The 24,058-nt window shown below is 38.1% G+C and overlaps 3 protein-coding genes across 3 annotated transcripts; 1 reads left to right on the forward strand and 2 right to left on the reverse strand.

Moving 5' to 3' along the window:
• Positions 1 to 1,910: 1,910 nt before the first annotated feature.
• LOC113063061 (chromatin-remodeling ATPase INO80-like) lies at positions 1,911 to 14,134 on the reverse strand. Its single transcript, XM_026233218.1, has 20 exons — positions 13,959 to 14,134; positions 11,359 to 11,420; positions 11,071 to 11,245; positions 10,643 to 10,803; positions 10,465 to 10,532; positions 9,419 to 9,565; positions 9,211 to 9,331; positions 8,932 to 9,131; positions 8,785 to 8,838; positions 8,148 to 8,351; positions 7,873 to 8,068; positions 7,712 to 7,779; positions 7,392 to 7,601; positions 6,758 to 6,838; positions 4,936 to 5,031; positions 4,024 to 4,083; positions 3,786 to 3,928; positions 2,767 to 2,851; positions 2,567 to 2,684; positions 1,911 to 1,957 (listed from the first exon to the last, which is right to left on the reverse strand). The coding sequence occupies exons 3-20, from the start codon at positions 11,211 to 11,213 to the stop codon at positions 1,926 to 1,928; spliced, it is 2,187 nt and encodes a 728-aa protein (XP_026089003.1). The 5' UTR covers positions 11,214 to 11,245; positions 11,359 to 11,420; positions 13,959 to 14,134; the 3' UTR covers positions 1,911 to 1,925.
• A 913-nt stretch (positions 14,135 to 15,047) lies between these two features.
• Positions 15,048 to 20,462, reverse strand: vps18 (VPS18 core subunit of CORVET and HOPS complexes). Its single transcript, XM_026233219.1, has 5 exons — positions 20,049 to 20,462; positions 19,791 to 19,932; positions 19,320 to 19,411; positions 16,253 to 18,123; positions 15,048 to 16,095 (listed from the first exon to the last, which is right to left on the reverse strand). Exons 1-5 carry the CDS (start codon positions 20,137 to 20,139, stop codon positions 15,367 to 15,369), a joined length of 2,925 nt encoding a protein of 974 aa, XP_026089004.1. The 5' UTR covers positions 20,140 to 20,462; the 3' UTR covers positions 15,048 to 15,366.
• Positions 20,463 to 21,120: 658 nt separating this feature from the next.
• Positions 21,121 to 23,493, forward strand: LOC113063063 (rho-related GTP-binding protein RhoV-like). The gene is made up of 3 exons (XM_026233220.1): positions 21,121 to 21,480; positions 21,586 to 21,644; positions 22,019 to 23,493. Exons 1-3 carry the CDS (start codon positions 21,282 to 21,284, stop codon positions 22,463 to 22,465), a joined length of 705 nt encoding a protein of 234 aa, XP_026089005.1. The 5' UTR covers positions 21,121 to 21,281; the 3' UTR covers positions 22,466 to 23,493.
• Positions 23,494 to 24,058: the final 565 nt, after the last annotated feature.

Raw genomic sequence — 24,058 nt, forward strand, 5'->3', positions numbered from 1 at the left:
TGAATGTGTTGAGTAGAGAACGGAGAGAGCAGAGTCTGCTTCAGCCTGAAGAGAGAGAGAACAATAAAACAATGGGTTTAATAAAAAATAAAAAATCACTTGTAAAAGCTATTACACATGTTGTATAACAGCATTTCAATAATGCCACACAGTTGGTTAAGAATCACTCTAAAGGTTTGTTCACGTAAAGAATGATACATATAAAAAGAACTATAAATTATAATTGCATGCTGCAGTTCCAGTTGAGCTCAACATAATTTGTAACCTTGGGAAATATGATCAAAGAAGACTGTGAAAATAAATCTGCAAAGTTAAACCTTTTGATATTTTATTTTAAACATTTACACAAATCTAACCTCTAATTGAAGAATGAAAATTTGAAATGGAGGTAAAATCTCATTATGAAATAAATGTCTAATTCTAAATGTAATAATAGATGTCTAATAATTGTCTTATACAAATATGAATGGCAATATACTTTAGATGTATTTTACTCATAAGAATTTCTACGGTAACTGATAAATGCACTCATTCTGATTTTCCCTCCTTTCACTTTTTGTTTATTCTTTTTACTTCAACTAATTAATTATTTTTACTTCAACTAAATTATTTTTTTATTTATTTATTTTTTAAAGAAATATCAAATGGATAAACATGCAGATTTATTTTCACAGCTTCTTTGGTAAGCTTCATATTACAGAGGGTAATGAATCATTTTAAAGCACAACTGCATTTTGTATGCTGCATTAATTCTTATGATTGGGGCTGAATATGTTTAATGGTTCACTAGCTGAAAAGAAAATCACTCTTTTTTACAAGGTTATCCAACATTATTGTTTCCTTTGTGTATATTTGTGGTGTGCATGGAATTACAATGTTACCTTATACAGTACAGTATTTTTTTCGGACTATAAGTCGCATCAGTCCAAAAATACGTCATTGACGAGGAAAAAAACATATACAAGTCGCATTTATATAGAACTAAGAGAAACATACCGTCTACAGCCGCGAGAGGGCGCTCTATGTTTTCAGTGTAGAAACAGGAGCACTGAGCAGCATCTCTGGCATAGAGCGCCCTCTTGCGGCTGGAGACGGTAATGTTTTCTATTTGTTCTTTTCTCTTGGTTCATTTCAAATAAATTTTGATAAACAAGTCGCACCTGACTATAAGTCGCAGGGCCGGCCAAACTATGAAAAAAAGTGCAATTTATAGTACGGAAAATACGTTAGTTATCATCCTTGGTGTGAACGGGCCTTAAGGGGGGTTCAGTAAACCTGGAAGCTTCATTGAGATCAACTCACTTGGTCTTTCCGTGGTCAGACGTACGGATGATGGCGTGTCGGAACAGAAATTTGGACATGATGAAGGGCTTCATGGACATGTGGAAAGGCGAGCGTATCTCCTGACGCTCAAACAGATCTGGGTGGTTACAAACCTTAAAGATGAGAACAACATGCTGTGTTTAAAAACCGCTTCATCGCTATATATACAGTAAGAGTTCAAAAGGTCTCGAAGGCTTTAATTGATTTATTTAATTGAGTTGTTCTTGTTTGGGGGTGGACTATCCCTTTAAAGCTGACAAAGCTGGCCTCACCTTCCTGAACTGCATGGACAAGGGTTTCATGAGGCTGCTGGTGGTGCTGTGGGCTTGCCCTGGGCCGTGCCCATTGATGACTGCAGCAGGTCCTCGATGGAAGATCTTGTTCTTAGAGCCTGGTAGAGCAGCCGCTGTCTGCTGGTCAGCTGGCAGTATGTCAAGATTTCAATCTGAGATGCAGGTATGAAAAATAAGCAACAAGAAATCTCACACACATAGAAATTTAGGTATGAAACCATAATTCTGTCTGAGAGGCCTATAGGACATCAACCTTGTCAGAGAGCTCGTTCTCCACATCCTTCTTTATTTCTGCGCAGCATAAAGGGTTTAAAGGATCATGTGCAGTCTGGAAAGTTGGTCTGAAAGGGTAAAAACCAAGGTAAATCATCTCAAGTAACGTGAAGGCTTCGCTTGCTCAACGGGAGTGCTGCTGTTTCAGTAATAAACGTTATTAGATCATACTGCAGCTGAAATAACCCCCAAAATATATAATAACTTGACTATGTAGGCTTGAGAAAGGCAACATGCTCTTCTTTGATTTAACTGTATTATTTTTAACTTCCACCTCTGTAGCCAAGCCTAACATCTAGCTCAGGACACACTAAATGCCAAAACATAAAAGCCAAAGCCTAACAACATGCTAAAATATGTTAGCAACACAATAAAACATGTCTATCTATCTGATAAACCAAAGATGAAGAATAGACGAGGATGGCTTTTTAAAACTACAAACAAACAAAAAAAAACTTTCAAACTTCAAGCTTTTTAATCTACTTCAAACTTTCTATATTGTCTTTCTCACATTAACATCCAGTTGTCTAACTTGTCTTGCCAAACTTTTCTGAATCAATTTTGTTTTTTATAATTTACTTGACTACATTCCACCCCTAGCACATAATGACCTACTTGGAAATCAAATGAACAGTAAACAACAACTTAAATGGAAATAAACGCAAGAGTTGACTGACTTTCATCGATAGCAGATTTGTTCTCAGCATGACTCTCGATGTCCTTGGAGAACCACTCGTTGAACTCCTCGTGAGAGTCAAACAGAGTCGGCATGATGAAGTGAAGCAAGGCCCACAGCTGAGAGGAAGAAACACGTCAGGCGTCAGGTTTTTCACTCACCCACGTGGACTCAAACAAGGTCTCACATGAATACACTCACCTCTGCCATTGTGTTCTGGATTGGCGTCCCTGTTAGCAGAAGACGGTTCCTGCACTGGAACTGAAGGAGAATCTTCCATCGTACACTGCCAAGAAGAACCAGACACAGCTACTAAGAGCTCCCAATCAAGCAGCAAGTTGAGGTCAATGGAGGATATAACTCGCGACATCATATCAACACTCAGTGCTGAACTCTGAATCCTAAAGGACCTATAAGATTCAGAGTTCAGCATTGAGTGTTGATGTGATGTCCTATAGTGTAGGTATTCTCTTCAGAGCTCACTTTTCAGACTTGGTTGAGTCGTTCATTAATTATGGGGACTTTAAGACTTAAATACTCATAAAAGCTGCTCTGAAGCCCTGTTGAGACACCGATCGGGCAATAAATCATGTTCTACCGCAACAGAAGCTGCCGGCACATGTACTGTCATCTCCAGAGAGGCACAAACTCACACTCAGAGCTCGAGAGGCCCTCATTCTCTGAAGGGTTCCAGTCCAGATATAGTGACACTGCACTGACTATGAGGACAGGAACATGGAAAATCTGAGATGCACCGGTAATAGAGACTCTTTTTAGAAGCTCTTTTCCCTTGTTGAAAGGTTCAACCAAGGATACATATCAGTTAGACAACCAGTTTTTCACATTTTGGAGTTATATTCACAGGAAAATATAGTGATTAACTGGCTATTCTTGCTTATTTTAAAATTTTAAGCAGTGTGACAATACTAGTGTCCATTCCAAAACTTAAAATGTAAGTACATTCTCTGTCTAATATTCTATTCATACATGGAAATGTATTCAAATTATATTTATGTCATAATTATTTTCATTTATACTTTTATGTTAAGCTTACCTATTTAATTTCATTTATTTCTTTATTATCAAGATTTGGTTGTATGTAATAACCCCATATCGTGTTATTCCAAAAATTGCATATGTCTATAAATATAGTCTGTATGTGTGTAAAATTAACATTTTAAAAGCCGCTGTTCTAAAAGTACTAATTGATTTCTAATTACCTGGTACTGCTTTTCAGTGCCTGGGCCTCGTCCAGAACCATATACTGCCATTTCACCCTCTGGAAATACTTCACATCCTGCACCACCAGCTGATAACTGGTGATGACAACATGAAACGGTGCATTCTGGGTATACAGAGTTTTCTACAGGGGCCAAAAAGGGAATAGTATATGGTTCAAGTAGTAGATTGCAATTCATCTGATATTTAAAAGCAATCATATTCTTATGAAACATTTACCTGGCTCCAAAACTTTCGAATGACTTTACGATCATGAGGATTCCCCCAGTACGGTAACACCTGAAAGGCAAAAATTACATAAGAAATATTATTTGGAAAATGTCTTTGCCTAAAGAAATTAAATAAAGAAGAGTAAAACTCTTGAAATAAAACATAAATATAGACACCTTTCATAACAAGTTGTATTATATGAACTATTCAGGGCTCAACAATTAGGATAGACTGATTTAAGGTGGTGGGCAAGAATAAGAAACTAAAAGTATGTGCTTGAATTTATAGCTTTCATGAAGTATTATTATTCTTATATTATATCTCTAGAATTTCCAGTTATTACACAAATTAAAAATAATAATAAATTACATTTTGTAACTTATTTTTAATATAAAGAAAACTAATGTTTAATGAAAAACATATTTAACAAAACATGTCCTTCTGACACAAAAATAAGTTGCCAAAAAATTAATTGAGCCAGGGCCAGTGAATACAATGGCAGGGCAAGTATAATTCCTGAACAGTCCAACAAAAAGAAATAATTATTGTTGAACCCACTGATATTTGTAAAGGTTTTCTGGCTGGGATTCCAGACACAGATGATTTGTGAGATCAATCTGACTGAATGGGAATGAATATTTAGGTTGTTGACATTAGTTGAACACGAGAAAAATGATACAACACTGCCCCCTAAGGATTACAAAAATTAGACCAGAAGTGCAGTAATCTGTCATTCATTTCCTTAAAGCAAAAATATGCAAAGGATAAGAAAAAACACATTTTCCATTGTTCCGAAAATAGACATAGTTCAAAGGGTTTGTAAAAAGTTTGAGACAGCGAGGGACACTAAAAGAAGCAAGAGAGAGCGGTAAAGAGGATTCCACGGCTGCAGGTGTTTCCATGCACAGCTGTCGCACTCACCTTGAATTTGGGGACAAAGCGGGAGAACTCCTGATGCCAGTTGTTGAGTGTTGAGGCTGGGGAGATGATCAAGAAGGGTCCCCAGATGTTTTCCCTCTGTCCCATAGAGCACACGGACACAAAATAAGCCAAACAGGTGCGGACAGCGGAGGGGGAAGGGGACGGAGATGGTGAGAAAGAAAGATAGAGTGAGAGAGAGAGAGAGAGAGGAGAGAGGGGTCAAAACAGGAAACAACTGAAGAACGAGGTAACATGCTACCATGGCTTCCTATGGGCCCACAGCGCTACACTTTCATATCAAATACCAAAATTCTGTATCCTCCTTTTTTCGCAAGCCTTGGAAGTCACGCAGAGCAGAGAGACAGCTGGAGGGTTCAACTGATGCCAAATAACTGATTTGTGGTGTCAGGGGTTTGTTTGGGAAAAATGAAAATGATCGCACAGGAAAGCAGAACAGAGAATTGTTTTCTTTTAAAACGCTGGTGTCATATTTCCAAAAAAATAAACCTTTTCCAGATTTTCGACCTGAGAGCCTAGAGATTGGGAAATACAGTATCTTTCAAGTGAAATCTGTTGGCTTGAAGATGATACAAAGGGATGGAGAGAGCGTATACATGTAATGCTCTGAGAAAACTCAAACTGAGATTTTTCATTAGTAGTACTACAAGTATTACTATTTGTTATTTGGTAATACTAAAAGAACATTTCAAATGTCTTCATTAAAGGTGCCATATGTAAGATTGACATCCGGTGGTTGAACTAGGTTTGCATTCCAAATACAAAATATTTTAGAGTTTTTTTTTTCACCTGGTCCCTCTCTCTTAGACTTGACTCATATGCAAGTTGCCAGATTGATGACATCAACAGGAACAAGCGCACCTGACAATGGAAAGAACCTCCCATATTTATTCTGCTTTTATTATACCGTTGTTGATCATAAAGTTTTTTGGATGGATGTCGAGGGTAGAAAAGTGGGCAAAAATTTCAATTTCCCGCTCTGACCATTCGTTTCTGACCATTTCACCCCTTTCGTTTGCCAGCTTCCATGACTGAAATGAAATACGCGTAGTTTCCCGCCAAAACAAAGATGGACATTCCACCCTGAATGCACGTTTTCAAAGGAGAATAACTGACTGTAACATTGTTTTTCAGATAATGAAGTATGTTAACTTAGCATGTTTCTTAAAAATCTGCAAACATATTATGGTATTTTTAAGCTTTAGTAGACTCCAAATCTTACAGCACCTTTAAGGAAAGCTAGGACGAATTGCAAGTTTTTCAGTGTGTAACTACTTAATTTTCAGTCTGTCCCTCACCAAAGCTGCTGCATGTCTTCAGAACCTTACCAAAACCTTACCAAGCAGCAACCTCCCGCTCTCTCTTGTGAAGCCAATACAGAAGTGACTTAAACTGTAATTCATCCACTGACCACTAGAGGCTGGCTGCAAAAGGGAGTCAATACCATAGACTCCCTGTTTTTATGCAGTCTATGTAGACTCCCCATGTTAAAATTGCCATATTTAAAGCAGAAAAAAAAACATGCTTACCTCCTGGTTAAAAATTTTTTTTTGGTCTATAAAACTAATATTGCACTTCATGACAACTGTGAGGGGGGTATCTGTTTAAATTGTATTAAGCTTAAAAGTTCTGCATAATTAAGGGTGCAATTGAGTGACAGGTGGATTGCCGCTGCTGACACCACGGTTGAGCTAGGTGGGCGTGGTTTTAGCAACCAGCTCCCGCCTTTTGCCCATTTTTGATTTACCAGGAGTGAGGCGCGGTGACACTACGTCCATGTTTTTATACAGTCTATGGTCCTTACCTCTCCCAAATGAGCCAGTAAAGCGATGGTCTGAACTGTCTTTCCAAGCCCCATCTCATCTGCCAAAATGCCATTAATGCCCTAAGAGAGACAATCAAACAGAGACATAAATCACAGGCCTAATGGAAGGATGAGATTTAAACTGAGGTTAGGTGGTCTGTAAAAAGATTTCATGTGTTCTTAATAATCACTCATTTATTTGATCAAAAATACAGTAAAAAGAGCAATATTGTGAAATATTATTACAATTTAAAATAAAAGTATTTTTATATACTTTGATATGTAATTCATTTTCATGATGGCAAAGCTGAATTTTCAGCATCAAACCCCAGTCTTCAGTGTCACATGATCTTTCAGAAATCATTCTAATATGCTGATTTGGTTAAGAAATACCTCTTATTAGTATTATCTATGTTGAAAACAGCCATGCCACTTAATAGTTGTTGTTGTTTTTTTTGTATTTGCAAGTTTCTTTGAAAAAAAGAAATTATGATTTTATAATTATAATTATTTCTGTCACTTCTGACCATTGGAATGCATCTTTGCTAAATTAAAAAAATGTAATTAAACTTTAACCCAACCTTTCGAATGCTAGTGTATGTATAAATAACCAGAAAAGAGCATCAACAATCACCTGTTCATAAAGATTGGCCAGCCAGTTCATGCCTTTGAGCTGGTAGCCCTTAAGTTTCCCATTGAAGATGGTGGGCTGGGGGATATCTTCCCCTGCTTGAATAGATGGGTTTGATAAGCTGTAGCTCTCGCCGAAGCCAGAGCCAGGCACTCTAGCCGTGTGCAGAGAGGCACTGCGACTGTCCTTTGCTTCCTCGTCAAACAACCTGGTCTACAGAACAAAAAAAAAGGACATTGTAATAATTTACAGCTAAAATTCATTAAGATAGACATGTATAATTTTAATCAAAGGCATAAAATACAATTTAGACTGCCTCTTACTCTGGCCTGGTGGATCTGGTATGCCTCTTTTGCATTTTTAAGGGCCTGGGACTTGTAATATTCACTATCTGCAAAAGGACAGCATGAAATCTGACTCTAAAATGCATTTGATTGTTAAACACATTTTGATAACATCTATCAGGGACAGGGAAATATCCTACCATAGTCCTCCTGGCCGACATTGACCATAACTCCTCCGCCGATGTCGATCTGCCGTTGGAAGGTGTTGTCCTCAAGCTTGCACAGGATCTCCTCCTCTGTGCCGTCTCCCCCAGCGTTCTGCTTGCCCCCCATGAAGTGAGCATACAGCTCTGTCTGGGTGATCAGGAAGTTAAGCTTCCTCTGCTGACGCTTAGCCTGACGGGACACACAGGAAGAACTGTCGGGACAATGCTTTAGGAAGTGATTTTCATTTCTAGTGCATATGTATTGATACCTCCCGCATCTCCTCATCAAGTTTACGCTGCTCAAGAGCCTCTTTCTCAGCTCGCTTGCGGTGCTCCTTCTCCACCTTCTCATACTTCTTCCAGTACAACAGCATCTCTTTAGTGAGGCGGCGTGCCCGTGGCAAAGTCTCTTTGCAGTTCTTCTGCGCCTGGATTGCAGCCCTCCGGACCTCACGCATACACTGATGGGCCAACTGGACAAGTATACACATGCAAGTATGCATTTCATTGATCGAAGGTCAGTAAAAGTATTTACAATGTTATAAAGATTTCTTTTCCAAATAAATTCTTTTTTGAGTGTGTGTTCACTGAAGAATCCTGAATGTTTCAAAAATGTTTCAGTATCTCCAGAAATATGAAGTAGATCAACAATATTAAGTTTTCAACATTGATGATAATAAATGTCGCTACGGCACCAAATCTAAATATTAGAATATTTTTTTAAAGGAACATAATTGCTGAAAACATGGCTAAAATTTGTATTTACATTTAAAAAATATTACAGAATTTTACGCATTTTTTTCCCAATAAATGCAGCCTCGGTGAGCATGAGAGATTTCTTTCAGAAACATTTTAAAATCTTACCGACCCCACTGGTAGTGTATGCAACAAATAAACCCCTCTCACCTTTCTGGCATTGGTTAAAACGAAGTTCCTTGCTGAGACTTTCTGTTTAAACGCCTGAAATGAAACAATGAAAACAGAGATTAAAGCGGGAACAGAAGAAACAGCTCAATGGGATTCCAAACTGATGACCAAGAAAATGTATTGTACCTTTGGGATTTCTTTTTTGGCAATTGTGAGCCAGACCTTTCGTCTACGGGCATTGAGCTGCTCAATGGTTAAGTGCTTCTTTTTGATCATGGGAAGAGGTGCATCATGAGAAAACTTGGCAAAATTTTTAGTTACGTGTAGCCGTCCCTCCATGGAGAACTCCTCTCCTCGTTTCTTCTTCTTTTTCATCTTTTTCTTAGCTAGGAAAACAGAAGAAGAATGAGTACTCAAATGAGCAGAAAACAGCTACTGTCCTCCTCTTTTGTTTTGTAGGCTTACCTTTGCATTTCTTCTCTTCCTTGATTTTCTTTTTCTTGAGGCCCAGTAGGTGCCGCTGCTGCTCGTAGAATGGGTCGTGAGTGGACAGGAGGCCTGTGCTGTAGTGTTGATAGTGCTGCAGCTGTGAACACAAACACACATTACCAACTGGTTCCAGGAAGCTATGGAAGTGTGGGCAACTCTCCCAGACTCAGCAAGAATGTCGTACTTCTCTGTCACAGTGGAACTTGCTCTGGTGGAGTTTGGTGAACTTGTGCAGGCGCAGCATGTCCTGGAGCTCTTCCTGTGTCATTGTGAAGTCCGAATCATCCGAGTCAGTATCGGAATCTGTGGTGTCATCGCTCAGCACGATGCCCTGAAATTCACAAACAATCTCCCAAATATCAGACTGCTTAGACATGCAAATAAAAGAGAGGCACAATTACAAATTAATTATCAATTAACGTTGTTAATTAATTTTCAGAGCAAAAAGTGAAAGTGACGTCACATTCAGCCAAGTATGGTGACCCATACTCAAAATTTGTGCTCTGCATTTAACCCATCCGAAGTGCACACACACACACTGTGAGCACACACCCGGAGCAGTGGGCAGCCATATATGCTGCAGCGCCCGGGGAGCAGTTGGGGGTTTGGTGCCTTGGTCAAGGGCACCTCAGTCGTGGTATTGCCAGCCTGAGACTCGAACCCACAACCCGAGGGTTAGGAGTCAAATTCTCTAACCACTAGGCCACGACTTCCCCTTTTTTATTTTTTTTGAAAGTGAACAACTGTAACTTCATATCTTATTACTGCAAATCAAACTTATTTGTATTTGGTCATAATTACAACTTCTAAAGGGCCAGCTATAGAATAAAAAAGGATTTATTTCAATGCTTTTGTGTTCCCCAGAGAAACGTTTTATTTGTGCAAAAAAAATTCTGCTCTCTCACAAAAGTATTGCGTTCCCCAAAGAAATATAACATTTTATCGCAAAAGCTTTCAAATATAATATATCATCCTACATCATTTCCATGACTAGCTCTGCGTTTGCAGTTTTTCTGGGACAACGCAAAACTTTTTGTGAGAGAATGCAAACATTCTAGGAGTGAATGCATGCAACGTTTCTGTGAGTTTATATTTTGCAAAGTGCCTTTATTAACTATTTTAACCGCAATTATTTTTAAACTGTTTTACTCCGAGGCATAAAACAGGCTTCTTTAAAGCAGGGATTGGATTTAGATAAATGTTTTCCCAGAATGTGTGTGTGTGCATTACCTTTAGCCATTTCCTGCTTTTCTTCAGTTTCGAGAAGTTATACAGACTGGCCTTGTCAGCTTTGTGCTCTGTGGATGACAGGTTGGGGTTCAAGGTAAAAACAAAAAACAAAAAAAAAACATAAAGTGACATTCTTATGTTATATAACATAGCTATATTTAACATAGCTGTCTTGAACCTTGCAGCACAGCTCCATTGAGAGTGTCACACTCTGCCTCTCCATCTCTGCAGGAGTCCTTGGTCTCGTTCTCAGGGTTGATGTGATCATCTTTCACTGCCAGCAGTGGGTTAGACGGTGCCAGAGAAGAACGCTCACCCAAACCACCATCGCTTTCATCACTGATATAGAGAAGCACATACAAACACAACCATAAACAACCCACCACAGGCCTGACATCCAAGCTTCAGTGCAATATTTCCCATATAACGTTTACTATTGGCGTTTGGTGTTTGGAATTATTGGGACTAGAGAAACATTATAAAACAACAAATTATCTAAAAATCACAAACAGGGTTGAGACATTATATTCGCTGAGGATTTTGTGACTTAAAAGACAAAGGGTCAAAGAGGACCTCTATGTCTTGGAGCACTACACAACGAATTACCTGGAAATGCTCTGGTTAAAAACAGCAGCAGTCTGTCTTAGAAAAGTGTCTAGACGGAGGGATCGCTCAAGGTACTGCAGGTGAAGTGGTTTGGCCAACTTTGAGCATGTGGCGTCTCCCACAACATCCTGCTCTGAGGCCATAGGTAGAGGTTAAGAGCCTGAGAGGGCGATCACTGCAGACACAACACAGAAAGTGTTTGTCCGTTAACTCTAAATGAGATTATGAAGATCATCTGAATACTTTGAATCAAGGTAATAAAACTGTGGTCAAAGAACAGTACAGTACCTTTAAAGAGTGAAACTTCATATTTCACAATTTCAACATTCAGTGCACCAGAAATGATGAATCTGAAACAGAAAAGGATGTGATGTTGACTTATTTACTGCACTTACTGATGAAACTGTACACTCTTACACAGACATAATCACTGTTAGAATTATTGCACATGTAGAGCAAGAATATTGCATTTAAATATTAAGAACTGGATGAAAATACACATATGCACATTGCATACTGACAGTGGCTGTAGAAAATGAAGCGGATTGGGATTAACAAAGTTGACAGGTTTATTGATATCATATTGAAATGTAATACTGATTTTATTCCACTGCTGTAGCAGGATGTGGGCAACAGAGGTGCTAACAAACCTAATAAACAGCCGTGTGAGGTTCAGAATCAGCTGGCCATAAACTTTAACTGGGCTTTTTAGATATGCATGTGTTCAAAGATTCAGTTTTAAGAAAAGTAGATTTTCCTTATTAATTATATTATTGTTTAAACATTTGGGATTGGGAAAAAAGTACACTTTTGGGAAAAGTCAATTATGCTCAATAAGGCTGCATTTATTTGATAAAAAATACAATAATATTGTATATTATTGTAGCAATTTGAAATAACTATAACTATATATATATATATATATATATATATATATATATATATATATATATATATATATATATTATAGTGCAATTTATCCTTGTGAGGGCAAAGTTGAGTTTTCAGCATCATTACACCAGTCTTCGATGTCACACAATCCTTCAGAAATCTTTCTAATATACTGATTTGCTGTTCAAGAAACGTTTATCATTATAAATGTTAAAAACAGTCATGCTGCTTCAAATTTTTGTGTAAAATGAGATACATTTGTAACAAGTCTTTACACTTACTGTCACTTCAATCAAAGTAAACAATCTTACTGGCCACAAACTTTTGAATGTTAGTGCATCTTTGTAGCTTTTAATGCTTGTGTCTCAGCTTTAAGATCATCTATGATTGCGTAATCTTAAAACTCAACAGAATTAGCTTTTATCAGATATACATGTTTAAAACAGATTTTTTTTTAGATTGATAAGAGACATTTTATCAAAAGATATTGATAACTCTTCTTGCACTACACACATGCACGCACAGCACACACACACACACACACACACACATATATATATATATATATATATATATATATATATATATTAAATCAAATGCTCACTACATTAATGAGCCTGTCCACACCATCTAAAGACACTTGTAATAAATACCAAGTAGCAAATCATGTTTATGTGGCATCAAGTGATTTCCTGGGGTCTAATGTTGAGAAAACGTAGCAATAGTTCTATGTATGCCACAATACAGAGGCATAAAATCTGTTACTACTTGTTTCATTGCAACTAAAAAAATATATATAAAATGTGAAGTTCATGGATTAATTGTTTACAACACAGAAAATAGTGTAAATTTCCTTCTCATACCCTTTTTAAAGAATAGTGAAAGCTCAAACCAAAAGTACTATTTATGTTAAAATAGGCATTTTTATTGAAAATGCACCATTAGAAATGAATTCACATCTGTTCGTAGTAATTCACCCCAATGCAAATCTAAAACAGTACATGATACTCCACCTCACATGGTGCTGGTGCATTAGCACAGGGGTTGAGAGTTTTTGTAAACATAAATAAAGCCCTGACACCACTAGTGTTTTAGTGCCCCAGTTAACCATTTCCTGGATGCAACATAACAAACACAGCAACGGCTGAGATACAATTCTCACTTCAGTAGTTTAGCTACTGCTTTGCCATTAACGCCCAGGGAACTATTATTACACAATCAATAAACGCATGTGTTAAACTGACTGGTCGATTTGGATATCTTAATTTGAGAGAACGCGATTTATAAACCTTACGCACACTGATGATGCAGTCATTCAAGCATAACGTTAGTTTTTTATATAATGAGGAAATGTACATCAGAGCAAGGTGTATTTAGACTCATAATTAAATCCATGTAAAGCTACTGTTCACACAATATTATCGACAGGGTGATATTTTATGTCCGACTTAGCTAGCATACTAATCTGGCTAGGTTTAGCTAACGCTAAGCGTCTCCGCAGCCAGTGCTGCCTGTTAATCTAAATCCAGGGTTACTGTAACGTTATATGTTGCTAGTTAGCAGAGCTACAATATAAGGTACATTTGAGCCACGACCAGTAAAAATTTGCTTTATTGGATTTTTAGAAAGCAAGGCTATGAAGTCTAGCTTTAGCTGCTATTTTGGAATGATAACCGAGCAGAGGTGACTTTTTAGCAAGGTTTTAGTATTATGACAAGTTCTTGATCATTTTGAATAATTGAAATGGGTTCTGTCTCTTTAAGGCCACCACCTCTTAGTCAAATGAAATGTAGGGAGATATGATTTAAAATGATTCGTAAGAGTTCCGTGGCCTTGTTCCACGTGAGGTCAAGCACCATCTGTCCCGTCTCGTGTCGATATGTACTGCGGGAGTAGAGGAGGCCAGCAGATCTGTGATTCTCATCCTAATTCTTTCTCCCTCCCGGCCATCTTCCCCCATTGCGTCCCCACCAGGTTCTTCATAAACGCTAGCTCACCTTGTCCCCCGTGTCCGCCGTTTTTGCTCTGTCTCTGTTGCAGCCGACTCGCAGCTCTCTGTCTCCAAAATGGCGGTTGTGAGCGAGGAGAGAGACCGTGAGTCGGTAGCAGCAGAGAGGCGGCCACTTTCAGTAACTGAGAGAGCAGGGACACGGCGCCATGGCGAGGACAGAGTGGGGAACAGGCGAACCAATCAAATACAGAACGATGGCTACAATCTTACAAGCATCAGAGACGTAACATAAAAAAGCACTAGTAGCAGAAGGAAAAGAGGAGTTTAGTTAAAAAAGGAAGTGGTGAAGAAATCGACCCATTATAAATGTAACGGTTTATTGGAGGAGCGTATAATGGCTATCAGAGTTCTACTGATTGTGCCTAGAAAAACCGAACGTTGCCGAAGGACTAATGACGTAACACTTTCCGAATGTAGCCTCAAAATATCGCGTGATTGAGACTTGACGTAAAATTTATCACAGTCCTACATATAGCATTAATGCATTTTTTTTTTTGCTGTTGATGCTTTTTTATTTTGTTATGTTTTAATTTTGTCGTTGCATAATATAAACTAAATGTTCGAATAAATTTGAAAAATAAATTTCTTATGCTGTTTATCTTGCTTCCAAAACATATCTATAAATGTAAGATATTAAAAGAAATCCTATTTCTCATTAAATATATCATTCAATAAATCAATTTATCTATCAATCTCTATGTTCTTATCTACTTCCTGAAATGTAAGATCACATTTTTTTTATATAAGGGATCTACTTAACATTTAGTTTCTGTTTCCTTTTATTTTCAAATTTTATATATTTTCCTTTAGAGCCATGTCATATCGCTGTGCATAAATCCTTGGCTATTATCACTTGAAATATGTTACTTATTGTATACAGTTGTATACATTAAATAAATAGCACTGATGAACAGAGGTCATTTAAATTAAATAAATAATTAACATCAATAACTTTAATGTGTACATTTTAAAATGTGCTTGGACAAAATACTGTTATATATATTTTACAAAATGAAATAATTTTCTATAAAATGTCTGTGCACACATTTGCCCCATGACATATCACAACACAAAGTCTGGTCAAATAGCAATCATTTATTATTTTTTGCTGCATACATTAAAAAAAAGAAAGATATTATTCACATTACTCATAATGCAAAATGAACACAAGTGCATATTAAATTTTGAAGCGACTAAGCAACATAAAATCAAAGAAGACCGTTTGTACAGTACGTATCTGTTAACAGAATCATGTTAATGCTAATTAATTCAGCATGTAGCATATAACATTCTAAACAAATTACTACTTTCACAATGCACAAACACTTAAACTTTCAGCATATGTACAATGATCAACAGCAGCCCTCAAAAGAACTCATGGAGAAGTGTGTCCTTCAGAGCCAGCTGGACATCTCTTGATCAAACTTCTGTGGATCTATGAAAGGCTTGTCAATGGATTTGATCATTAGCTCTCCACAGTAGACACACTCACACGCAATGATGTCATCAATGTCTGACTTGATCTGCTCTCTGCTTCCTTGACCCTTGCCTAAGCTGACCGTATCCTCCTCTCTGGGCCTGTGCCTGGATTTGGTGGTCTGCGTGGTCGCTGCCAGCTTCTTTTGTAGCTCCTCCAATTTATTCTGCTTATAGGAAGAGAGGTGAGGGATGACTTCCTGTAAAAGGCAATCATAATGGAACATGTGCCCACAAAGGAAGAGATAGAAAGGTCGGTTGAGCAATGGGAAATCACAAGTGGCACATTTTTCCTGAGACTCCACCACGCCGTACTTGTTCCTCATCTCCTGGATGTCTTCACGGATGCGTTTGGCACTTTCCGTGGCCTCCTCCATTTCTTGTTTCAGCTCCTCAATGTGTTGGTTGTACTCTTCCAGGGAGTTGCAAATAGCCTCCTTGAAGTGGTCTATCGTAACAAAATCTGGAAAGAAAGGCAAGATGTCCTCAATCTTAAGAAGGTTGCAACTGGACAGACAGTTCATGGCCTTCTTGACATCTTTCTCCTCCTGAACCACATGACGAGCAATCTTCAGCCACAGCTTCTTCCTCAACTCCTCGTCGTCCTCTGGAAGGTCGGCGCAAGACTTGGCCAAATCTACATCCACCTAAATGGATAAATACAGGAATTTATTTATGGAATTTAAAAAATGCAGGTCGATAAAAATTTTCTAATATCATAATAAAGTAAAAAGCTTCATCATTGGGGGGTAGGTCCTTAACAGAAATTCAAGGAGATTGTAAGAGATTATAAATCACACATACCTGTAGAGCTAGATCCACAGCTTCCTCATACAGCTCCATAATCTTGTACACCAAGACACAGGCCTGCAGGTACCCATGTTCGGCACAAAGGCGCAAGGCATATTTCAAGTCATAGTGGATGTCGGAGACATGCGTTCCTGCTTGTTCGAGGTACCACAACAGAGAATCCGGCTTGTGTTTGGCATAAAGCGAGAGCAAGTAATTGTGAATGGCTTCGTCTTTGACATCCAGCTCATATACACAGAACTCCATGTACCGGATGGTCTCGTTTATCTGCTGCATACTGCCCATCTGGCTGTAGTTCACCAGTGCTGGGATCAGATTCTTGGGATCCAACCGATTTCCCATCTGAATCCATGCATCGACCACCTTTTTGGGGATGTGCTGCATGAGGACCGGGGAGAACTTGTAGAAGAGCTTGTCGTCGCAGTGTTTGGAGAGAACATCTAAAGCTGCGCTGTAGTCGTCATGCTGGCAGTAATGAGATATAACGCGTTCATAATCTTGCATGATGACCGAGAAATACACCATGTTGTCCACGTCGCCGTGACTAGCGAGCAGGTCGTAGATGGTGTTGCGATTGTTGTAGAAGCACTCTTTGTGTTTGGGGCTTTTAAGAAAGGTGCGGAACTCTTCGCGGGTCTCCAGGAAGAGGTGTTGTTTGCCGTCATCGGTCTCCAGTTGACCAAGCTGGTTCAGATAGAGTTCTGTCAGCCAGGTGACCAGCAGGGTGATCTGAGTCTTCTCTGTGGGCTTGAAGTTGCTCAGCTTCTTAATCAGAAACTCTTTCAAGGCCTCCTCCTGCTTGGCCTCGATGAACCTCAGCGCAATCTCTTCAAAGTAGTTCTGAGTGAGAGCATAGCATTTGGCGCTCTCCATGTAGCGCTTGTTCTGGAAGCAGTGCTCGGCCTCTTTGGCGAGCACCATATCTAGGCATTCTGGGCGGTCTTTGCAGTACTCTTTGGCCAGGTCAAACTTATTCATGCTCATGTACATCTGCCAAACGTCCCGCGCCTCCCTCTGGATGTGGTAGCGAAACACAGCTTTCTCGGTGTAGATCCACACGAGCCCAGTGATGGGATCTTTGATCATCTTTTTTAGCGTGCCGAACTTCTCTGGAAACACATCTTCGTGCACTACCTGCCCATTCAGAGTGCAGATACCCTTGACGCGATCTGGGAGCAGGAGCAGGAAGTGAAACTGTGTGAGTACTATAGAGATGGGCTTGATGAAGTTTAGATCAATGTCTGGTGTGTATTCCCACACTTGAACATCACTGAGTAGAGAGTCGGGCCGCACGTAGTCAAGCTGTCCATACAAAACCCCATTTCCCATCATCCATGCAAAGGCCTTCGGGGAACTGCGCAGCTTCGAGGTGTAGAACGTAATCTCACTGTAGCCCATATTGACTGGAAACTCCTGGAAGCTGGGTAGGAGATCCTGGTTCTGGGCAAAGATGGAGCTGAACCCCTGCTGCTCGGATCCCTCCGCCAGCTTTCCTACGAACTGGAAGAGGCGTTTCCGTGTGGTCGCAACAATGAAGTACTTGGATTCCAAGCCACGTTCCACCTCGAGGCAACAAACCGGAGCTGGCTTCCCATCCTCCTCCAGGGAATGAACCTGTCTGAAGTACTGGTCTGGGTTAGTGTTGAACAGAGAGCCCTCGGAGGCAGAGATCTCCGCTTCAAAGATGATTCCCTGGCTGGTGCCGACCAGAATCGGCCCGGTGTTGGTCTCAGAGCCCGTTAATTTGTTCCATCCTATGCTCTCAATCAGGTGACCTCTCCATCGTGACAGACTTCGGACCTTTTGAGTGTTTCGGTTTAGGTATACACATTCGTTTGTGGTGAGGCTGATGACTAAATGTGACCCTGTAAGGCAATTGATAAGGTCACTTTAAAGATTGCATTAAAAAAGCAGATTTTTAAATTAGAAATTTATCAAAGCCAGGCCTGAGGTTTTTTTTTTGGTATAAGATCCATCTTGAATCAATGCTAGGTGTAAATGGGTATAAAATGATCGTGTCACATTTGTATTTTAAAAGCTAATTCATCTGATCAGCGTAATCACTTGTCAACTGTGCTGAAGAGAATATATATATATATATATATATATATATATATATATATATATATATATATATATATATATATATATATATATATATAAATATATATATATATATATGTGTGTGTGTGTGTGTGTGTGTGTGTGTGTGTGTGTGTGTGTGTATTTATGTATATACACACACACAAAATCACACTCACACATTTATCTATATACATTTTAGAATTTTTATTATTTAACATTAATTTTTTAAATTATTCAATATTATTAAACATTAAAATCATGACGACTTACATATCAAAACATTATGGTACAATTTGTGCTATATACTATCACAAGATAATCAAGACCAAGCTAACCAGTTTAAAATAAAAATAAAAAAATCGATTAGCCTACTCATCCCTCAATCTATAGATTGCCAAAACGAGATTTCAAACTCTAAAACTTTAAACAAAAATAAAATTACAGTTGTATATTTCTATTTGTAAATATAAACTTAATTTATTTATCAATTCCTATTTATTTTAAAATGAGTTAATATTATTTATTAAAACTTTAAATGGCCCCATAAATGGCAAAATATAATTAAACTGATTTGCTTGTACTATTTACTGCAACACAAAAATAAAAATAGAGTAATTGTTAAAAACACAACAACGGTCTCACCTGACCATCTGTGAATGGATCACACAAGACAGATCTTAAGACCAGGTTTAAACAGATAACCCGTTTTTCTTAATGAAAATGCATTATAAAGCATTATAAATAATCTCAAAAACCGATTACATTCATGTGTTTATTCATTGTACTCGTTTTACCAGCATTGAAAATATACATTTCCCAGTTCACATCTATTAAACTACTTTGCAATGTTTCTTTCGTCATACTAATTTCCATGGATATCTAATCAAACCACTTATGTGTCTAATGACATCTAATAGATGGGAGGAATGCATTTAAATCCTCTTACAACAAGGTGTGAACACTGACACGTCATTACCTGTAGGATCTAAGAAAAGTTTGTGCACTTTGCTATCATCCTTTCTTCCCAGTTCAATCTGATTTGGCTGATCAGGTTTTCCGAGATCAATTCTGAAACATAATATGCATGACAACGTTACATTTTAAACTGCTCTGTAAATGTTTTTAAAAGTTTTTTACAGGAATGCATGTATGATGTTAATTAATCATAATTAGTAATTGATTACAATAACACAAATAAAAGGCAAATTAAGTGATTTTTATCCCAATTGAACATAACGTGACAAGATTAAATATGCATTTCAAAGAGGATTGTATTTGATGGCTCACATCCTCGCTGCTTAGTCCTTTCACCTTTCAATACTCAGACAGTAAAATAGACGATCACTAATTGCATGTACATAAACTAATCAATGCAAATCTTAGCAACTGCAAGATCTCTCAAATAAACATTTGTGGATTACACAGAGTCGAGAAATCACAGCTTTACCTCAGCAGGGTGTCTTTCCCCAGACTCATGCATAACTGGTTGTTGCACACTGAGAAATGGTTGATTTTTTCGGGAGGTGAGAAATCGATACGCTGCTTGTTGAAAATAGGTTTCTCTTCCTCCAACCTTACATTCACAAACCCTTTGAACGGAAAAAAAAACTTAATGTAAAGTGCCACAGTCACACCAAATTATCCAAAAATGGAATCATAATGACTGCAAATATGATAAAAATGATGGAGATGTAAAGGTTTGTACCTGAATGAGTGATCCCGATGTTGGCCGCAGACACACGGCTGTGTTGACGGATGTTCTGAGAATCTTCATATTGATCCAGAATAGATGCCATTGCAAATGATCATATATTCACAAAACTAAAGTATGTGTAACAAACACTGAACCTGTGTTTACACTGTATGTAAAGACGACGTACAGTATTTCTACCAGCCGCTCCCACCCATAACACGCTAGCATGTGAGCTAAATGTCCAGTTCAAAAGCTAATTTACTGATATAAAGTTACCCCCGCAATGTGCTAAGGAATATCTACTGGAACTAAAACAAATACAAAATAAAACGAAATGGATCTCTAAATTATATTTTATCAATGAATAAGGAAAATAACTAAGAGACCGAGCTGCGTTGTGTGCAAGGCATCGTTGTCTTAGTCAGCTGATGAATATCATGTGATTAACGTGACAAAATGTCACTGTTGTTTTTTATCTGTCCACGTAGTGGCACTGTTCAGTTAAGAATCGATTCTCGATTTCTAATGCATTGAAATTTTGTGTAATTAAATATTACAATTATTTTAGGTTTATTGTTCGAAATTGTTGTTTTTACGTTTTTTGTAAAAAAAAAAGAAAAAAAAAGAAATCTACATTATTTTTTTAAACAATCATGGCAGTCCAATAATATTTTAAATCCAGATCCAAAGACTAAGGTCTAACAATAAAAATGAAAGTCCAGAGCGTCTTTATTTGTAAAAGTTTTACACGGCTATAACAAGTCAATCGAACTGGTCCAGTTTTTCCTCTTAAAGATGATAATTGTGTCAAACGCCTCAGGACACTACTCTTTTCTACGCTTGGTGCATTTAATTTTTAAAGGGTCTGTTTAATTGCATAACACAAAGCTCCCCAGTAGTAAAATATATTTTATTGAACAGATTAAAAAAGACATTCATTTTGTTTCATTGAGAATCTTATGGGATTAAAAATCATTAAATGGCTCATCTATGTTCAAACCGAAAGATTTGTTCTTTCATTGAGGTCCGTGACTGTGGTGGGCGTGGCTATGCAAAGTCAAGCGTCTCCTTCTCGCTGATTCAAAAGGCACAGAGATGTCCCGTCACAGATCAGAGAGAGTCAATTCAGCCTTTGAGCTGCGAAAGTAATGAGTCACTCATCAGTCTCAAAAAAGTCGCAACCCAATACTGTGGAGTTTAACAAGTATTCCTGAAGACCCTTCTTCTTGGCTTTAATTGTTGGACATGCCACCTCAAATGGACTACTTTTACCACGAGTCGAGAGATCCGTCCGTGTGTTTAGAGCAGGACGAGGCGCTGGAGCCTGCGATCAGCTGTATGCTGGTTGGGGATGGCGCGGTTGGGAAGACTAGTATGATTGTCAGCTACACAACCAATGGATACCCTACGGATTACAAACAGACGGCGTTTGACGTCTTCTCAGGTGAGCTGATGATATTTGACCCCTTCTAAACCCTGATGTTTAAGTTAAAGTAATCAGATGAATAATGAGGATGAAAACTTAAGTTTTTCAATTCTGCTTCTTCAGGACAAGTTCAGGTGAATGGTACCCCTGTGCGGATTCAGCTGATGGATACAGCTGGACAGGTAATAGTTTCAACTGTTTGGTCTGTCTGTGGTCAATTTAATCACATTTCACAGAAGTTGTATCTTGAGAGTTTACATTTTGTAAATGGATAAAGTATGTCAACTTTGTTCAGAAAGTTAGTCATCTGTAACTGTTTAGTTTTTCATCTGCAAACATTTTTTTGTAAAGTGGAAACTTTGTTCAGAAATGTTTAAAAATTGTAAACATTAAAAAATGTAAACAATGTAATAAAAAAATGTAAGAGTAGATTTTGTTGAAAATGTTTGTAAGTTGTAAACTTTGTTAAAAGTCTGTAAAGTGGCAACTAAAGAGTATGTAAAGTTTTGTTTAACTTTGTCAATTGTTCTTATCTATCGTTGGCTTTGAATTGCAGGAAGAATTTGATGAATTCAGATCTCTGTCTTACGCACACACCGATGTCTTCCTTCTCTGCTTCAGTGTGGTTAACCCCACGTCGTTCGAGAACATAACCAAGAAATGGATCCCTGAGATTCGTGCGTGTAACCCGTCCTCCCCCATCATTTTAGTGGGAACTCAGTCGGACCTTCTGTTGGACGTTAACATTCTCATAGACTTGGACAGGTACAAGGTCAAACCCGTGCTCAGCTCACAGGCGCGGAGCCTCGCTGAGAAGATCAGGGCCGCCGAGTACGTGGAGTGTTCGGCCCTGACCCAGAAGAACCTAAAGGAGGCCTTCGACGCGGCAATATTCACGGCTATTAAAAACAAGGCCAGGAAGGCCAAAAAACGGAGACTTTCAGACAGACGAGCTAAAGCTTTTTCCAAATGCAGCTGGAAGAAGTTCTTCTGCTTCATCTGACCCTGTGGGTCCAAATGTCTAGACTGTTTACATGAGATATTAATTTATTCTGGACTGTGTGTTTACCTACGGTCATATAGCTTTATTCTTTGGGTGGAGTTGTTTGATCTGTGGGAAACTTCCCAGGAAATGTTCGAGTGACGTTTGAGAGCTTTTGTGTTACTCAACACAATGTTTAAGGAGCGTTTTAATCACAAATACAGTAAGATTTATAGACACATTATGAAGAAAGATTAGAGAAAACTACTCCTTAAATTGTTCACAAAGAGCACCCACCATATGTATATGAATGAATTTGCATAGCTGCCTGTTCAAAGCTTGAATGGTGCTCACGTGGAGATGTCTCTGATGGTCGAGGGGACAAGAGTGGGTATCTGTCTTATCTCTTTTGTGCCGGGCCCTACTTAGACGGTCTCTTTCATATGCAACAGCCCAAACTGAAGCCAGTGTGTGTTTTCTCCTTCTTAGGTGCCTGTGACCACATAAATCCAACATCACTCTTACAATGATTCAGCCTGTTCTCCTGATAAATCTGAGCTGGGGATTGTCTTGCAAATTGGCAAGATAAGATAATTAGACTTATGTGAAAATGGTTTCCTGCAACTGGGAAAATTTGGCAGAGTGGTTTCTGGTTTCCTAAGACGGGGTTAGCGTCCTTTCGTGTGTAAATGTAGTGTGAGAGCACATACACAGATGAAAGTATAGGAGCCCAGCCCATTTTGTGGAGCTGTAGCTTGATTATGTTTATTATTTACTCTTTTACTGACAGTGTGTTCTTCTCACAGGGTAAACAGTACTGTCTTTGTTACAAATATGCTTCTTGTGGAAGTTCTCTTTTTTTTTAAAATGCTGTTAGTTTTTAACAGTTCTGTTTTGATGCCTCAGGCAAGAAGGATGTACCGCTTGATCATTTTATCTGTCTTCACCATTGTTTTGCCTTTTGATCAAATCCAAGCAGCACTTTTAAACCGCTTCTCCTTCAGTGTTTCTTTGCATCATCTAAAAATAAATTTATAGGGCAAAATACATTTCCATTTTGCTTGTTTTCACAATGCAAATGGGCAATTTCTTCTTCTTTCCTGCTTTAAGTGTTACATGTGGAAGTTGTGTATATCCACAATCGTATAAAATTCCTCTTAAATATCAAATAAACAATGTTGAAAATGGATATTGTTCCCTAATTTACAATATTAAGCTTAGTTAAGAAACAATGTAAGCTATTACATAATTCAAAAGCTGGTACGATTTTTTAAATATTTTTGTCTTTTTATTTTATTTTATGCTCAACAAGGCTAAAATACAAAAATACAGTACAAACTATAAAAAAAACGTATATTTTTAAATGTAATTTATTTATAATGGCAAAGCTGAATCAGCAGCCATTACTCTACTCTTTAGTGTCACATGATCCTTCAGAAATTTTTCTAATATGCTCATATGGTGTACAAGAAAAAACTATTAATATCAATGTTATAAACATTTGTGCTGCTTAATATTTTTGTGGAAACCGTTAAAAAAACATTAATGAAGGGTAGGTTAAAAACAATGTTTATTTGATATCGAGATAATTTCCAACATTATAAACATCTTTAC

This window comes from Carassius auratus, chromosome 45 (genome assembly GCF_003368295.1).
Source record: "Carassius auratus strain Wakin chromosome 45, ASM336829v1, whole genome shotgun sequence".
Taxonomy (NCBI): Eukaryota; Metazoa; Chordata; class Actinopteri; order Cypriniformes; family Cyprinidae; genus Carassius; species Carassius auratus.

What these genes read in the sequence shown, in the direction of transcription:
- LOC113063061 (XM_026233218.1), bottom strand. Translation starts at nt 11,213, where the DNA reads ATGGCCTCAGAGCAGGATGTTGTGGGAGACGCCACATGCTCAAAGTTG. An exon ending in TTGATGAGGAGATGCGGGAG is followed by an intron (nt 8,069 to 8,147) that starts GTATCAATACAT and finishes GTGTCCCGTCAG; the next exon opens with GCTAAGCGTCAGCAGAGGAA. An exon ending in TTCGAAAGTTTTGGAGCCAG is followed by an intron (nt 3,929 to 4,023) that starts GTAAATGTTTCA and finishes TGGCCCCTGTAG; the next exon opens with AAAACTCTGTATACCCAGAA.
- vps18 (XM_026233219.1), bottom strand. Translation starts at nt 20,139, where the DNA reads ATGGCATCTATTCTGGATCAATATGAAGATTCTCAGAACATCCGTCAA. An exon ending in CATCGGGATCACTCATTCAG is followed by an intron (nt 19,933 to 20,048) that starts GTACAAACCTTT and finishes TTCCGTTCAAAG; the next exon opens with GGTTTGTGAATGTAAGGTTG. An exon ending in GGGAAAGACACCCTGCTGAG is followed by an intron (nt 19,412 to 19,790) that starts GTAAAGCTGTGA and finishes ATTATGTTTCAG; the next exon opens with AATTGATCTCGGAAAACCTG.
- LOC113063063 (XM_026233220.1), top strand. Translation starts at nt 21,282, where the DNA reads ATGCCACCTCAAATGGACTACTTTTACCACGAGTCGAGAGATCCGTCC. An exon ending in GGCGTTTGACGTCTTCTCAG is followed by an intron (nt 21,481 to 21,585) that starts GTGAGCTGATGA and finishes CTGCTTCTTCAG; the next exon opens with GACAAGTTCAGGTGAATGGT. An exon ending in TGATGGATACAGCTGGACAG is followed by an intron (nt 21,645 to 22,018) that starts GTAATAGTTTCA and finishes TTTGAATTGCAG; the next exon opens with GAAGAATTTGATGAATTCAG.